This window comes from Papilio machaon, chromosome 11, assembly GCF_912999745.1.
Source record: "Papilio machaon chromosome 11, ilPapMach1.1, whole genome shotgun sequence".
Lineage (NCBI taxonomy): Eukaryota > Metazoa > Arthropoda > Insecta > Lepidoptera > Papilionidae > Papilio > Papilio machaon.
Genome location: NC_059996.1, coordinates 4,835,018 through 4,854,112, shown reverse-complemented (window position 1 = coordinate 4,854,112; position 19,095 = coordinate 4,835,018). Strand labels below are relative to the sequence as shown.

General features: G+C 35.1%; 1 protein-coding gene across 1 annotated transcript in view; it reads right to left on the bottom strand.

The window, feature by feature from the left end:
- Positions 1-19,095, bottom strand: part of LOC106719698 — a 155,070-nt gene that overhangs the window by 25,251 nt on the left and 110,724 nt on the right. The window contains exon 8 of the mRNA XM_045679980.1: positions 16,488-16,529. Coding sequence (XP_045535936.1) covers positions 16,488-16,529 — 42 coding nt within the window. The remainder of the gene's footprint in view (positions 1-16,487; positions 16,530-19,095) is intronic.

Here is a 19,095-nt window from a genome sequence, read left to right as displayed (position 1 = left end):
TGAAAGATTATTAAATTGCGAATAGGAGGAAAGGATGGGGCCACAATAGCAAAATGTTACAATTAGGCGACGTAGCGGGGCAGCGACCCTTAAGGGTGGGGAGTCAGGGGTGGGAAGAAAATGTCTCAAAACGTTACGAGCCTGTTTACGTTCAATGAATCTACATAAATTAACTCTGTGATAAAAACATTGATTATTCATTTTTAACTGCATCGTCAACATTTTCGTTATTGGCTAAAACGGCCCCATGGTGCAATTTGACAAAATATATATTTTTTTGGTTTAAAATTAACTAATTTTTTTAACTTTTTTAAAACTAAAATTTAGTTACTAACCTACATAAGTACTTAATGAATGGTATTTTATTATTGTCGGTATAAAATTTATGGTATAAAGTTGAAATTATGTAATCGCGTTCTTTACAATTACATTACATTTCATGTTCAATTAATAATTGTTATGAGGTGCTATAAGTATTGACATGTCCGTGTTGGATACAGAATATCTAATTTAAAAGATTAAAATAAAAAATAACACAACAAAAATATAATGTACAATAATTTACTTGAACATTTTAGATAGCTCTGCATCTGCAAGTCGATTTAAAATTTAAAACTTTAGTAAGGTGTGTGTTCAATAAAAAAAAAACAGTTTTTATGATAATCTTCTATGATTCATTTTTAAATCCTGTGTTCGTTCTTTTCGCCATAGAAACGGAACGACCCCTGTCGTCCTTGCATCCCTTATTTTATTTATTTCCACAAGGCCCGGCCACCCCCCGAGCAGCTGATTTCATTCATACAAAGTACTGTTCGCTTTTGCCTTGGATATTTATCACCCATTCAGCGTCGCGGTTTTTGTAGGCGACAAATTTCACAATAACTTACTTCGGTAGCTCGAATTTCGCTTGCGCGATGTCACTGTGCAAAATGTGAACGGTTCGTTTTAGTCATAAACATTATGCTGTATATTTCGTAAATACATTAAATGCTTAAAATACAATAAAAAAAAGCTGATTCGTATGTCGTTGTACTAATTAAAATGCAACTCTAATAACAATGGCGCTGACTACACGAAACTTTAGTTTAAATTTCAATTAAAACGACGAATAATAAAAGGTATTTAAAACGTTAGGCACTTGGGTTTGTAGCAGTATAACGCGGAATACGGTTCAAAGTTTCACGCTATAATGACCCCAATTTCTATACATTATAAGTTATTTTCGCTTACACCATTTTAGCAGGTTAAATATATTTTGCACGCTCGAGCGTAGGTAGAAAGGCCACGCCAACCCTTCTCTTATGGCACGAAGGACCGCAAAGAATCCTCAACGACCCTCTCGCTTCCCCCATTCGTTTTATTCACAAAGAAAAGAAAAAAACATTGATGTAAGATAGGAGGGTAGACAATGAGGAGGGTGGGTTGGAATTATTATTCTCTATTTATCGGACAATCTGACGTTTGCTTTGTCAATGAAATATATTTTAAAAAAATAGCGCAAAATGTGTGATAACATTTTTGTTCGCATATTGGAAACAAAAAAGTAACCAAAAAGTGAAGCTTTTTAATCGAAAAAACATCAAACAAAAATATATTAGTTAATAAGCATAATATGCAAATTTCTTATTAACTAATATATTGAATCTGTGGTAAATTAAATGGATCGACTTCCTTTTTGAGGTCGGATTGTCATTATCGCACGACGACCTAAATGGCCTATCAAGTTCCGATTACAACTGAACCACTGTGGCAATGGAAAAGTTAATACAACGAAAATAACAAACGAAACAACGAATAAAGTTTAGTAATTTTTCTAATGACAAAACATGGGTGGTCTGAGATAGCAAACACATGGGCCGTTCGAGCCTAGTGTTTGTTTAGTGTTGCATGACAGGTGTCGACCTTACCACCATCGTATTATGACGTATTATGAATAGGTAACGCAATATTTTGTTTTACATTACAAATAATAACGGCCATCGCCGGAATTCTACTTGCAAAACATCCAAGTGAATCAAGGTCAAAACAAACCATCGTCATACAATTTGATAAAGATTATTTTTAGCTTTAAGTATGTAGGTTGAACACAATCTATAGCGACGTTTACATTTTATCTTAGGTACATAATCACGGCTATATACTAAGTTGCGTTTACATTGTAATAGAAATCAAGTAAAAATTTCATCTTCAGTTTACTAAACCTAAAAGAACGAACTTCATAGTTTCGGTTCTGAGAAGTATTTACACTTTACAGCAGCGATCCCCAAACTATTTTGGACAAGTGACCCCCTTTTCCAAAATGAACCGTTACCACAGACCCCCATGGCCTAATTACCTACTTTTAAGATCAATTATTATTATTATTATTCATTCTGACTTAGATCAATAGAAGAAGACAGAGTGAGAATTAGCAATGCTTTAAGTTCGCAGGGATTCCCAAAGGGGTCGATATCCACCTTTGGGAATCCCTGCTTTACAATATATTTAGGTCTAAGTAAACAAATAATTCGTAATTGATCTGGTTGTACGGTAGGGCTTACGATAGCTTGCAATTAAAATGGTCCGCAAAGATGACGCTATCGGGCGAAAATCGACAAGCCTTACAGGGCAGCGGTCGCGGCCCGGCATCGGTGCGCTTCGGCATTTACAGTAGCGAGATTTACGAGCGTGATAGTTTCTGTTTCACGTCCCTTGGTTCCGTTCATTGATCCAATGTATGTCTGTACATATCTGTTGCAACCAATCGAATGAGACCCGCGACGTTTCACTAGTTGGGTACTTTATAGTAGATATGAATTACCCCGGCTCAAGGGACCGGTGGGATCAGGTCATATTTGTCGTGGGTTTTTATTCGCGGCGCGTAACCCATCATGCCCGCATGACGCTCGCTGCTCGTCCGCGCCTCTTGTTGCGCAACAACGGGACCCGGCAACGGCTTCGTATTCAACGGCCGTTGTTATGCCTTCACTTTCTCGGCCCACGTCTGAACTAATCTACACTCGGGGCTCCGATTTTGGTGAAACTTTCTTGGCTTTGGCGTCAGTGGGTTCGTTAATGGTTTGTTTTTATTCAAACTTGACTGCTGTCACTTATTAAGTTTATTTCAATTTACATCTTTTATGTTATGTTTATATTTATACTAAGAACTTTATCGAGGAAAACCAATGTACAGTTTAATTACACCCAATGACCTGGATTTGAGGCGGTGATAAACAAAATACGTCAAATAATTTAAGGAATTAACAAAATAATGTTTCGAGTTTACGTTTATAACAGAAATGTTTGTAACAAATAGACAAAGAGTGTATAGATTTAAGTGTTGTGTAGATGTAGAATTGTGGGAAGCCGCAAAATAATACAGACAATGGAATAACTTGAAACTGTTACTTCAATATTAAAAAAAAAAATTACCTTATTAATTCTGGCAATTATAAACCTGTAGATGTAGAGATATATTAATACCAATCAGATACTTTTAGTGTTCCACTAATGCTACTTAGGAATGTTGTCAGCTGACATAAAAGGACACGATCGTAATAAAAGCAACTGTAAATAACATTTTTGAATGCGAGAGCCGAACGTAAATTGAATTCGAACACACCAACTCCGGGTTTTAGAAACGTGAGAACGTTCGTTGTAACTACTAAATTTTAATCAGACATCATTAATTCGACAGAAACTGGACTGGACGTTTAAGGCACGTAACCGGTCCTGATACCCTTCATACATAGCATTAGCGGTTTTTAACCGAGTCGCAGTTACCCGCTCTGTCCGCTCAAAAGACCGGTCCGGCCGCTTTAATTAACAAGCATCCAGCTAATTTGAGCGCGATCTCAGCTTCAGAACCGCATCCGAAACGAAAGTATTGCGACAAATCACTCATTATACTGAATACTGTTACTTGCACGTTTCTTAACTCTTTTGTAGTCAATATTGCGGTGAATTGTAATTTTATCAAGACAATGACCATCCTACATAAAATTCAGAAATACGAGATCGCAAATCAAATACTTAACGATCGGTAATAACTGAATACCTATTTGATAAGTGACAGTATATAATTAGAGTCGATAAACATGGTAGGAACACAAGAGTCGAACAGCTCTGGGTAGTGAATCAAATGTCGTTACTCCTAGCGGTGGGCGTTCATAATTCATGCTCAATTAAACCGACGAGGTTCTTGACTCCCGCCACCCGAGTCCAGGTCACAATTGTTACTTAATTTGTTGTGCCAAAATAATACACAGTCAAAGAAGAGGTGAACACAGCCCACGCCGATGCTGCCTATTCATGCTGTAGGAAACTTTGATACAGCTAGTCGGCGGCCGTTGGCCCGTTTATCTGAGCGTGGGCCGGCCGTCAAACGTGTTCACAAGACTACTGTTACACGCCACGTTTCTACCGCACGTCCGTATTGTTTTTGCGGCGTTCGCATTAATTATCTCATTACGCAAGTGCAGCGCGCCATCGCGATAACTATTTATGCCGGCCGCTAGCACTCACTTGCCAAAAGCTATTAATTACGAACGGAGAATAGAATATCTCGCCGGCTAATCCCCCGGAGATGTCTACGGTTACCGACAACGTTGATTAATGTCCGCGAGGTTCGTTTAACTCGTTGTTCGCCTCTATAACTGTATTATTGGATTTACAAAAGGCGCAGATAGCCGCGTTGATTGTACTTATATACCAAATTCATTTTAGTTGATTAAAAAAAGGGGTCTCCTATTAATAGAAGAAGAGCATTTACAAAAGGACCGTATGTAATTGTAACAGAGAACGTATGTTCTAGAAAAATAAAGATATATTCTCGGGTCCATAATTGAGGAGTTCTCAGTGGCGCCATGGAGAAACGATGCGGGCGTGCGAAGAATGCCGTTGGAAACAAATGCTCGTTCCTCGAAGTGGGGACGCGTGACCAGACGAGAAACCGGTTGTGCGACATCGAACACAAACAATGGATCGATTTTCAATTAATTTTTAACGCGTTTGTTTATAAAACTGTTCGTAAAGCTCCGAGAAACGACACAGTATGCAATTGCGGTACAACAAACATTAGTTTTTCTTTTCATGATGAAAGAACGCTATCAAAAGAAAAAAGAATAAAGCCGTCTTGCAACGCACCGTACGTTTTCGAACACGTATCGTATTACGACTGACGGATACGAATCGTTAAAAATAAACATTATGAAGCGGCGATTGCGATGTAAGAGTGCGATGTTTTAACTGTGTATCATTGGGCGATTTATTCGCCGACAAGCGAGCATCTGGGCCGATGCAGAGAATCTCATATTCGGAGGATTAAAATAGGTCATCCGGGAGGCATCGAGTGCACAGGACGCCGCCGCCGCACCGCAGTCAACACTACAACTACATCCGCATACATTACACGGCCAGTTTTTACACTAACAATAAATACCCGTCGCCCACACACGCTACATTTAAAAGCATAACAAACCACACCACGAGACTTGAACTTTCGGAATTGTTTCCCAGGTAATATTTGCTAATTATAAATAACGATTAAGGTATCGACTTACTATAAATAAAGCACGATAAAAATGGTTATATCAATGTATTGCAATCAAATTAAAATAAAAGTCTCCGTGTAATTTATATGTCGGATTTGAAACTCCAAACGTTCTCTCGAAATTTAAATAACCAACAACAAAACTCTTGAGATTTGAAGGGCGAATGAAGGTGAACGAAATGCACAACAGACGAAGTCGAAGGAAGGAAATCATAACATGATTTGATAAAACAACGTTTCGTATATCGTTCATATATCTTGGTGAGATAATTAAAAACGATGAAGAAACTTTTTAAAACATTTACATTGTACATAAACGACATTTTACACTTTCCTAAAATTGATATTGATGAGTTATTATGATACATGAATAAAATTTTAAACAATGTAACGCATAACGATCGAGCAATTGTACAAATATTGTTGAGCTATCAATCAGCTATGATATTGTTGATAGTGGAGGCGGCGAGATATCGACAAGGTTAATACAACACAGACGTTGCATATTGAACCGAGTGCGAGCGCCAATCGTACATAATGCATGCACGTCGAGAACGCCAATAATAAAATACCTTGGATCACAAATAGCGCAAATAGCGAACAGGTTCGCTCGTCTGTTTGTATCTCGACTGCCGGAATATACGGATTGTTATGACTGTGACTGGTCGAATCTAGGTACACAACATGTGAGTGAATTATAGAAAAAATTTTTTTGCACGTCCAAGCACACACGTATTTAGGAGTTACTCATTAAAATTTAATATGCGTCGTATTTAAATTATCAACAAAAGCGACGGAGAGGTAAATTTATTTGCGAGACGATTGCGTTGACCGCGTCACCTCTGAGGCGCGCGGGACAGATATAAATTAAGTGAACATAAAAGACATGAACGAATATAAAATGAGAAGTCGTATAGTGAAAAGTTTACGAGGGGCGCACGAGTCGCAGTCTACGCACACCAGTTGGCGCAGCTTCAATTCCTGTGTGAATTATTTCTGGAGCCGGCACGCCTCATCCCGTGCGCCGCCGTTGCCCTGTTTACAAATACTAGCGCACACTCGATTCAATTCCATCGGCTTTTGTAAACACAGCGCCCAAATAGCCTCCAACAGTGTGCTTTCGTGTATTAATATCTACCTCAATTAATTATTATATTCGATCTGTATACACATTCGATAGGTTACCTCGAAGCTACATGATTTGTAGTGTTTATTCTATTCTAATTTACTTTTTCCTGTGCTCTATACCTATCATCACCGGAAGATTCAACTGAATTAGGTATTATTTCTCTAAAATTATACGTCTTTAATGTCGTCGTTCAGTTTAATGAATTTAATTTTGACTGGCTACAAAATATCCGAAACTAGGTATCTGTAATAATATTTTTATTAATTTGACAGCCAAACAAATACAGAATTTTTTTTCAACGAAACAACTAAGTTAATTATTACCACTGATTTGCAATATAATATTCACGCAATATTTTTATAGATCTATCTAAAGGAGAAAAATCCTTTTTAAGAGTCAAAGAGATATAAATAATTGATGAATTGGCATTGCAATCGTGTCCCATGTAGCGGAAGAAGAAATCGAGCGAGACGGCAGTTTTATCGGAGAACCGGTTCCCCAGTTTCATAGCTAAGGTTCATACGATTAAATGACACATGGGAGGCAGCAGGCAGGAGGCAACCCGGAGATTCGTAAGGCATTTATTTGTGTGAAATTAACCGAGGAATAAATTCGACTGTATCTTATGCGGGAATGAGAGAGCAAAAATACGACTACGAGTTGTAAAGATACCTGCGCCGCGACCCTTTGAAACGTTCAACCAGACCGCTCTAAATGGACCCTTAGAATGGCCCCGACTGCTTGTAACATTCCCAACATAGACAGTACTCTGATGAACGACTTCTCCGTATCGCATTAATCCAATTAAAATGAGCTTAAGTTAAGCCATGATATAAATGTAATGAAAACATATATACAATAGATCACTAAGTTTAAACATTGCTTCAAAAACATACTAACATTAGCGTTAAACAAAGAATAAATAATAAATTAGAATGGAAAGAAATCTAAGCCCCATAACATTACTAGTTTATGGCTTCTGCAAACTCAAAGTATAATTATTGTCGAAGAATAACAACCTCACGTACCAAAGACGTAAAAAATTTCGATTGGTCGAAGCAAACGAAAATAAGGTGTAACAGCAACGTTTAAAGACCACGATTCTTTGATGTTATTGTGGTACTTATTAGAATCTAAATATAGAATTTAAGATACAATAAAAAGACTGTCGTAAATATTTCGACATATTCGCTCGCCTCGAGCGAACGAGGAGGCGAGGAGTGCTTGTTTTGCGTTTATTGCGTCCGCACTCGAACGCTTCGCTAAATGATTTCCGAGCATTGAACTTGCGGCTTCAGCTATTTTGAATTCATATCAAATTATTTTTCTTACTTGAACTCGATATGAATTTGTAAGCATTTTGAATAAAACATCAGTCCAATGAAGAAAAAATTAAAGCATATATTTAACTTTATCCATCTGTGAATTAGTGTCACTTGGGTCGTGCCATCAGTCATACATGGACCTGCTGCATGACCAAACACGTGTTCACTCACGCTGAGATATATTAATAGAATTGATATTTAATCGATAAAGCATAATGTCTTTAAATTTTTAGAACAAGGATACTTCTTAAATTGTCGTTAGAAGCAAATTTCAATTTAGTCGATGAAAGAAATCCAATATAAAATAAATAAACGAAGGGAGAGGACAAAAGAAACAGGTCAAAAATAAAGTCACACTGACTTGTGTATCGGCAAAAAGAGGTCAGTGACTGCGCAGTGGGGTGGCGATGGCGGGGTGAGGGTGGTTAAGCCATAATAACACATTCGGAAAGGTACCCTAAACATCTGCTGCGCATATGCGTTTCGTTTCATACGTCGGAATAATGCAAGTCGTGCGCGCAACCGCCGCGCCGCGCCGCCGTTACGGACCCGTGCCCGACGTTTTTGTACGGTAGCTTTTTGTTGCCTTTACGCTTTGTGCTCTCGGCCTTTCAAATGTACAATGCCTTTTTTTACGATGAAAGGAAATCAATACACTGGCGCACCGAGAGATGTGGTGATTCAGAAGCGATCGATTAAAGAAATTCATAATTAATACTTGTACCTGCGAGCATATTGATGCACGTAACCGGTTCTTAGTCATGATCGGGATTTAGCAATGGTTAAATTGCCGAGCCACATAATTAAGTCGGCTGGCTCGCACCAATGCAGTTCTCGGAAGATTCATGCGATTTTGGACCGCAGCCAGACACTTTCTACGCTGAAAAGCGAGGGTAAAAGTACGTTCATAATCATCGCATACAGTTGACAATGATAAGTTTTTGCTTGATAAAATTTAATAAAACCTTCTTTAATAAACGCCTAATATAAATTTAATGAAACTCGCTTTTAATATTACAGTATTAGTAAAACGAAAATTTCAATATAGACTTTTAATAACGTCTAACGAATAATTGATCAAACTCGTGTAACGACGTTGTTATGTTTATTCGAGTACCAAGCTTTTTCATTATAAATTTCTTCATTATTCATGTTGATAAATTGGTGATAACTTATGCTAGAAGAAGAATTACAGTTTTAAAATGAATTGATATTTTGAGTTTTTGATTTAACTTATTTAACCTGCCAAATAGAATGAACAGCTCAACTTAGAACACCGATCATGGAATAAACATGAAGGAATGTTCACAACATTTAAAACGACGTCTGTTAAATTCAACATTAATTGATTACATTTTACACAATCGTGCGATAACATCAAACAAAAAAATATCTAAATAGTAGAGAAATAAATGATATTGAACCAATGGAAGAAGCAAATATTACTTCACCGTGGTATAATCTTGTTTTCGTAGCGATTCTATCAGATAGGTGTGCGCGGGCACGATGGCTGATGTGCGGGGCGGCGAGCCGTTGCGGGGAAGGGGCCCACAAGTCCCGTTAAGAGAAAGTAGTCGCGCACCAAGCGAGTTCGGCTCATGATCGTGACGCGCCGAGCCGCGCTACGACCGCCATCTGGGTAAAATTCGAATCGATTTTATCGAATCAAGTCAATATGGCGTTGAAACATAATGACCAGCTTATACACATAACGTTTAAAAACTTAACTTTTATTTATTTCTCGATAGGATTAATTACTTTTAGGCGAATGTATCGTAATAGTTAACACGAAAAATGGTTTGTAACCGAATTCTAACAAAAGCCTTAGCTTGTTTTCGCTTACTCTAATGTCTCATAAGAAATCTAAATAAAGATGTAATCTAAAAAAAAAAAACTAACGAACTAAGAACCGCTGCCTTTTTGGGAGTCGGTTAAAAATAGTATTTTTTTTTACTATTGATTAAGGACACAAGAATTTACCGCTTATCTTGTATTACATATCCATGTTTGAAACAAATTACTGCCTATATGTACTATGTATCTAATATTTCAATCATATTAATAGCTTTGTTTTCACCGGTTACGTGTTTAAACATGCAAGATGTTTTTCTCATCGATCGTATAATACAATTCGAGTCACGAGTTGGCATTATCATACAATCATCATACAGGCGCATGCTCACAAAATGCATCATACCTACTTTGTTCTATTGTTTCATTTGCAAGCGTTTGACTCATTGTAGTTTTATCGTAATAGCTCTCAGATTGATTACTGAAATGGAGCAGAAGGCTTCAATTAACATCCAGTTAAAAGATACTTGAATATGTCATGAACTTAAGAAGCCATTTAAATATTGCATCTGGAACTTGTTAAAAGAAAAAAATGTTAGTAATTTTTTAACAACCCTTCTGAAAATAACAATAGAAGATCTTTATTCTAAAATATGCTTATTTTTATGTTTTTACTTGACAATTATTGGCAACAAAGACGATACTCAAAATAAGAAAAAAAATACAGTCGAATTGATAACCTCCTTCTTTTGGAAGTCGGCTAAAAACATCGTCCAAGTCATTTATTTTTTTAGCGATACAATTTTTGTAAGAAAGTTTAATAAGTATATCGTTACTGATAACCAACGAACCCAGGGTATTTTCAGAATTTTTGTCATACAATTTTTTACCGTTATATTTGTGATACATAACGGCAAAAAATTTACCATAACCAGTCTTGGCATGAATAAACTTAATAAATTATGTAACGATATTTGTTGCGCGATAATTTAAAATCTTAACGTTTGCATTTTAATTGCATGCTTTCAACATCCACTACGAAATGATGCCAAAACAAGCACATAAATCGTTAATATGCGAGCGTTTCTTTATTGTTGTTTTATGACTTTAATCCTTTTGCCAAAAAAAAAAAAAAACTTTCCGGATTAAGTCAAAATTATATTGATGTACGTATTACAGTTACTAGTAAAAAGTTCGTTTCCCCATGTTGACTTCGATTTGGAGTAGATTATTCCAAGAAATAGATATGGTTACATCAAGGCCTTGTTATGTTTCATTAAATTGAACTGATTGTACTAGTTCAGCGTTCTTCTTCAGTGTCATGATGCCTTTTCTTAGAACTTATATTTAATACTAGTAGGCACATCTCTGCTTTGACAAGTGATAAACTATCAATGATCGAGACTCTAACAACAAACGTTAGATAGTAACATACCATACACTCATTCACATCATCACTATTGATACGAAAATTATTTAATCATCGTTTTTTTGACTTCATTCACATTAATTAGGTCTCTTGGTTTAAAATGTTTAACTAACTGTGTAGTTTGCGGCGGTATCGTAAATATAATTATTAACTTTTGTTAGTGAGTTGATTCCGAGGAAACACAACAATTACTCATTGTACTCAGCAGTTTACAGTTAGCGGGGAACAATGCGAGAAATGTAATGAGTGGAAAACAATTAACCTTTCTGCGGAGTAGACCGATGAGACTTTGCTTTGCAATTTTAACTAAATAAGAAACAAAAAACATCAGTTTGACTTACTTAATTGTTTGAAGTTTACAAAATAGTTGACATAAATGTGGGAATTTATTTAATAGTATTTAGGGGCAGTAAATTGTAGGTAGCAGTCTGCATAAAAATGAAAACATATTATAATCAAAAGAAATGGTTCAGTCCACATTGACTGACGTTGGCAATTGGCAATGGGTAGAGCAATTACTAAGTGTGAGGCGATCAGGCGAGGGCAGGCGGTTGTTATAGAAAGTCACGCGAAACTGCACGCCTGCGAACCGGTTTGTAAACGCGTGTGTGCGCCTTATAGCCACCATGTTGGAAAAAGCCGCCATATTTGATCGCAGATTAAAAACGCTCAAAAATGAAAGTTACTCTGTCTAAACGTTCCAATTAGGACAGACTTTATTGGAATGTTTCGATTTATAAACGCTCATATATACCAACTTATTTTGTATCGTTATGTATTTTCAGCTAGTTCACACAAAACTATTACAAATAAACCTTAATGAATTTTAACAGACCAGATGAGGCGAGTACATTTTTCATTAGTTATGTTAATAAAAAAGGATGCAAATCTGCACCATTATTTTAAAATTTCATAGCAACTTTATCAGTCAAATGGAAAATAACTTTTAGTAATCTATATTAATAATCTAAAGAAACGCTAATAAATCTTATCGTTTTGATATGATTAGATATCACAAATATAAAATAGATAAAAATTCACAAATACAAAGCGTTGTCACGACGAGACAGAGTCGATAAGAAATCGATAAAGTGCTGTTGATAAAGTTGATAAGGTAGCAGCCTGGCGGACATCGCTTCAAGTATGTTTAAAAATAGTATTTAATATTTTTGTTTGGAGATTTGCCATTGTGTCCATTTTTACACTTATTATAGAACAATCTTGATTATTTTCCATACATAAAGAACAAAGAATTTACCATAATGGCAGTATTTATTGGTCAAGACCTAGACATTTGGTTTACAACGTAGTAGTAATAGTAATAATCTATCATGTTAAGACTTAATGCTTTCGAATTTAAAATCAACAAAACGGTATCAAATATATCCATTCCAGATAATATTCGATAAGTTAATGGATGAGCAATATTGGTATACTTGCTATAAACGCATTTTGCCAAACCATGGACAGAAAATAGATACAAACGTTTCAATAAATGTAGCGCACTAATTGAATGAAAGTTATTCGTTCCAACGCCGAGGCCGAGCTGTGAGTACGCTCCGTGGCGATTGTTAACAAATGGCAAACATTAGATCCGTCTGTAGGGCGATGAACTTTCAATATGCGGGCTCATTAATGCAATAAAGGCAATCGCCAGGCCGCTCGCTGGTGGCGGAGTGCGGGAGATTGCCAATTATAACGGTACTACCACTACCCGCTACCTCACTACCTCACCACCTTTACCCGCCTGCTGCTTGTCGTCTTCACAAATCATTAAAACATAAATAAGAACATGATTTCGTTTCTTATTAAATGTAAATTATTTTGGCAAGTCTGAAAGGGTTAAGTCTAAAAAAATATTATAATTTCGTAAATTTAATATCATAGATGTCAAGGTAACTACTATTTCTTCTCGGGAAGCGATCCCGTTGCAAATGAAAGAAATAATTCTTAGTACAATTAACTTGGTTACAAACATTTCAAGAAAGATTCATTTAATGATCTCGTTATACTTGTATCTTTAGTCCTAGTCCTAGTTAGTACATGGACTAGGATTCTGCTAGTGCAGGATAAATACCAAATATATACATTGTTATTAATATGGCGAGACATATGACTTTGTTGAACCTAATTTATATATTATATAATCTATTTATATGACAACCTAAATTACTCTACGTAATTTAAATCTGCTTAACCTTCGATTAAAGAATTCTAAATTCAATATCCTTACGTATCCTTCTTGAATTAAATACTTATAACATCCATGTTCTGAAATTTATAAGTAAATTCTAAGTGGAAAAGTATATACATATTTTTCGGTGACAAAATATTCACGTATTCAGAATAAAACATTATTATACAATTTGATTTTGTAAAGAGCAAACAATTTTTTTCCGTGACAGACGTTTACAGAATGAATAAAAGAATCGCTTCAGGGGCGCGCATGACAAGCAGGTATCCAAAATAACAGTGTCCTTTAGAATGTATTATGAATTTATTAAAACTTTATGCCGGTGTCCTAAAGTTAAAAAAACAAGGCCACTTATAAAAGCAACATCAGGTAAGCTTTTACAAAATGTGACGGTACAGTTTATTATTATTACAAGGCATTTCGTATAATGAATATACTAAAAAGATTATCGTGTAAGAGGAGACAGACAAAAAAAGAACCGGTTTTGTTACGAGTCTGGTTATGAAATGTATTTTTTTATTATCTGTGGAACGGATTAGCTTCACCGGCGTACTTTCACCGGCGACTTTCTTGCTCGTGCTCACGGACTAGTCAGACTTGTTCGTCTGACCTCCCGCGGGCTGCGCCGGCTTTGTTCTTCGACCTTTGTGTATTGCCAATCTTTGCAAGTGCAAAGATACATAACGTCATAATTAACGTCAATGTCAGTATGCAAAGAGAGATAGGAAACTTGCAGTTTTTGTGGCTTTATGACAGCTAATTCCCATCTCTAGAGTACCATTGACAAAAGAACCCTGTATTTTTGACATTAATAACGAATAAAATAGTTTGGAATCTTAAGTTACAAATATAATTTTTTTATATTTTACTCAGTAATCGTTGATTACTGAGATCGAAATCATCGTGTAAAACTCACTGTTATATACTCGTAGACAAAACGAGGTTTTGAAGAGAGGGATGACGATATGTATTATACAGGGATTTTGGTCTCAGAAACCAACGATTAACAACATATGAAATTAAACACTTCCCAGTTCCAGTTGGCACAGTTTAGAAGTCAAATTAAACAATTTATTTGGAGCGATCATACGTCACATCAAACGGACGTGGAGCTCTAACGACCGTTGCATTCATCGTATCACTTGAACGCATTAATAAACAGGTGCCCATAAATACACATTGTATCGTAAGCCACTGTCCATAACAGTCGTAATTGCCTCGACGCACGATCACAAGTTCAACAACATCGACAAAAAAAAAACAAGAGACCGGTTCTCGGACGCTGTTATAAAATTGTTTCGAAGCGGATCGTGTCATGAATATTCATTTAATTATAGCTATGTTTTAAGATATACAAGATTTGACGCACACATCTCGATGTTTGGTAACTTCGTCTCTTATTATTTTGTATTATTTATTCAACATTAGCAATCGTATGTTCTGAAATACAAATATGTAGAAAAATTGATGCAGAATTAACATGTACTTGTGTAAAGTTGTAATGTCAACAGATTATTAGACAAATATATATTATAGTCAATACTAGTCTTCCCTAATGAACTCTAAAAAAACATTTGGGTTCGAAAAATACAGGCTGACTGGGAATGACGTGTACAACGATTTTTTTGTATTCAAAGTTGCTTCGCTTAGTCGCTAGAGAGCTTTAATATTAGCATAAATTTATTACAATATCACAAAAAGTCTTACATAGATTTTATTCATATTATAAACAAGGTTTTTGTTTTATTAACTATACCTTTTCGTAAAACTTTTTCACAAAACCTAAGCAAGCAAACACGAATGTCAGAACAAAAATCAATTCACTAAAATCAAATCTTTGTAACCGCCTGTAAAATAGCTACCAACTTTCTTACATAGAAAGTTTAAGTTACAAAATTTTTGCTCTGAGGTAAAATTTTGCTTCGGTCAGTAGTTTTGCTACAAAATAATGTTTACCGAAGCGGGAAAACCAGGCAGACATATGGGTGTTAAATTCGTGGGAGTAATATTTTTGAAATACAATATGTAGCTTTAGTGGTTTGCGTTTAAGAACTAAACTATGCAATTTCAAAATAACAACAACGATGAGAATCTTACATAGAAAATTTAAATTCTTTGAAATACTTTTAAGACAAGATGGAGACATATTTTGTTGAAGCCACAAACAATAATAATATTTAAAGGTATAAGACAGGTCGATACATAACTTCGACGTAAAGAATATTAGGTATCTCTTGGAAAAAATATTCTTTTCAGCGAATAGACTAAACGATAGGATAAAGCATTATGTAGAAATATTTATCAAAATCGTTGTGACCCCGTTACTCGGATGCCGAATTGAAATTTAGATAACGTAATGATAATAACAAATGTATTCCATGTCCTCGGTGACCTATGCTTCTCGAAGCGCGAATACTGAGATGTATAAACAAGCCACATACATACGCAGATGACGCTCAAGACACAAAAACACTACTTTGAATGTAAAATAAAGGAATACTTGATTCGAATACTGATTTCATTTTCAAATGAGTTAAAGATCCTTATGTGCTTTTCGTTGTACTTATCGTATCTGCGCTTATAAAATAAATATAAATAAAATACATCCGAATAGATTGTGCTAAGCATACTAATTACATAATCTTCAAACAAGTACAATTTATAGATTAATATTTTTATCAATTTATTATATTTTTAGGTTTTCAACATTATCTAAATATAGAAAAGATGCAAAGTTTACGATTGTTAGTAGATAATCGCGAGTTAAAGAGAATAACTTCGTGATATGAAATCTCGGAGTTTTAATATTAAACAAGATTTACAGTATGATTACATTTATTTCCGTGGAATATTCTAGATGTTTAACTGTTATATCGCGTAACATGTCTCAAACAGAGTAAAAACTGAAATACGACGGGAACCCTCGAGTGAAATATAAAATCTAACAAACATAAAGAGGTCGCGATGCAATGACGACAACCGTAGTCAGATCATTTGGTATTAAAATCGTTCCAACATGTACCGTGATCAATGTATGCCCATTGAATTATTTATTCGTGAATGGCCAATGGAATCAAAAAGCATTTTACCTTTTTTGTTGATTTCGATTTGCTCGAGCTCCTGGGTCGTGCCTGAAACAATAGAAGCGAATTTTGTTATTACACAAGAGATATTATAGATTACAAAACATTCCAAAATTTATAAATAAAGATTTAAAGACAAACATAAGGGTATAATTGAAATGATAAATTTGAAGGCCACAAGATATAATCGCTAAATATTTACGAGGGTAATAAGCATGTCGAACAACGGTACCGGTTTTCTAAACCAGTTTTGGTTAAAGTAAAAGGCTAAAGGAATATGTACAAGTATAAAACCATGTATCTATTTTAATTATTAACTTGAAGTTAGAAGAAAACTCATTCTTTTAATTTAACAATTTCCGGGTAGTAGATTATACAAACATGGTAATAACTGGTTGTTTAACTTTATTAAAGTCGGAAAAGTTTTGGTTGCAATCAGATTTTGATTGATACTTTTAAATTCAATATCAAATAGTCATTTTTGTCATGTTTGTATTGTGTATAGTAATAATAAATAAATAAATAATGTATTACCATTTTAATATTACAATCAAAAGAACTCTATCAATATTTACAACCACTGCCTTCGTATATTAATTTTAAGGGTGGTAACCTTAAAATATACGATAGCAGTGGTTATGAACTATTTAAGGCATCCTTAAAATTATATTCTTAATGTTTCTTTTTAAATTCTATTGCTAGTCTTTTTTGTGTGAGCAAACTGGGCAGGTGCGCTGTTGCGAGGCTATCATTTAATATCTATGAATACTTGTTTTCACCCGCATCGTTGTGTCACTGGTATAAGAGCAGCTGTCGGTTTACTAAACCATGAATTACACGCGTCCGCCGCTTAATGCCTTAGTGATTACACTACCTAAATATAATTTTACCCTAGTTGCAGATTGTAAGTTGATAACTTATCGAAATATGTAAAATATATCATGCTTACTACAACACATTATGTAACAAAAGCATGTATCGTACTATTTACTTTACAGTATACAATCACAATGTGTTGCGTGGCTATGTAACAATAGACACATATTAATTTTTTATAACTGTAGGTTACAATTTAGAAAGATAGAAATTACATATTATCACCTGATGACGTAAGAAGATCCTCAAACTAAACTTACTCGAAATGTAGAGAATTTCAATCTTTAATTTCCTATTCCATTCAACGTTCAAATCTTTTAATTCTGATGTCCTTTTAAATATATAATCTCAAACCAATTAAATGTTGTATTACATAAATAATTTTTCACAACACTTTATACAGAATTAAATGTATAATATTAAATGTTTTTGTTATTATTTAAAAATCTCTACCAAATTAGGAAGGTTGAAAAGATGGTTTTAATTCACCTTAAAAGAAGTTGCCATACAAACTGCTATGTAGGCGTAGCTGAGACACAGCTGGATATTAATAGCCTGTACGGCTCGTCTGACATTTTATTGGGACCGGTTCTGTAAATTATGCAATAGAAACACATCCACATAATAACTCGCACGACTGACCTCTCTTCAATATAATCACCTGTCAATACTTGTGAAATATTTAGTGACGATTTGAGAATTTCTATGTTATATATATGGTCTTGTTGTTTTTATAATCTCCTACATCCTAATATTAATATAGTTATTTAGCTTTTTAGATGGTCAAGCTAATAAACATCAAATAAAAATCAATTAAAAAACAGTAAGACCGTATCTACACAAATTTTCTCATATCAGTTAGCAGCATTGTAGAGTAGAGTAGTTACTTCAACAAGATTACAATAATGCTTCCATATACATACTATGCATTAAAATTCTCAGAACATTTTCATTAAAAGAGAATGCCTGCATTGAAGTCAGGGCCCTTATCCGGTTAATCCAGCTCTCTACGCAGGTGGTTGCATGTAAATGAATAAGTGTTTTATTATAGCTTTATCGTGCAAATAAATTACCGAGAGTAATGGCCTAAAGAGTAGTAAGTCCATTATAAATAAGTGGAAAAATGTGATCTTATAAATAAAATTTAATCACATTTATTGGCATCAGAATTTTACTTGAAGATACTTTACAGACACAAATGTCATGAAGTAGATCTACACAGACAGATACGGGCCAAATCATGTCACTCGAATTGACATGATTTTCACATTTGGATATATTGATTTACGTGAGTGTAAAAAGTAAACTGCATTCTTATGCAATACATGTAAATTATGCACACTGATCGTTACACATTTTATATATCAGCGCAGATTGCATGAGCACTAACATCCGACAACGTTAAGAGGCTGGGAGCACAAAAAAAGGTTATTTCACCCTTTAAGGCACCGCGAGCACCTTTCTTGATCGGCATGCGGCCCAACCAGTCCATAGAACTGGTCCGAACGTGAGAAATGGGCACTCGACCGCGTGCATCGTTCGATTTACCTCGGGTAATGTGTTGGGCCAATTTCATTCTGCCGGGACTCACAAGAAATCGACGTAGGTACACGAAGCGTTATGGAGTAATACAAAAATTACAACGCTTTTACCATTTGCGTTTCACTTTAATATGTTTGAAATATGTTTTTTCTGAAATATAATATTTATTTCTATTCAATGTACGTAAGTTTGTTAT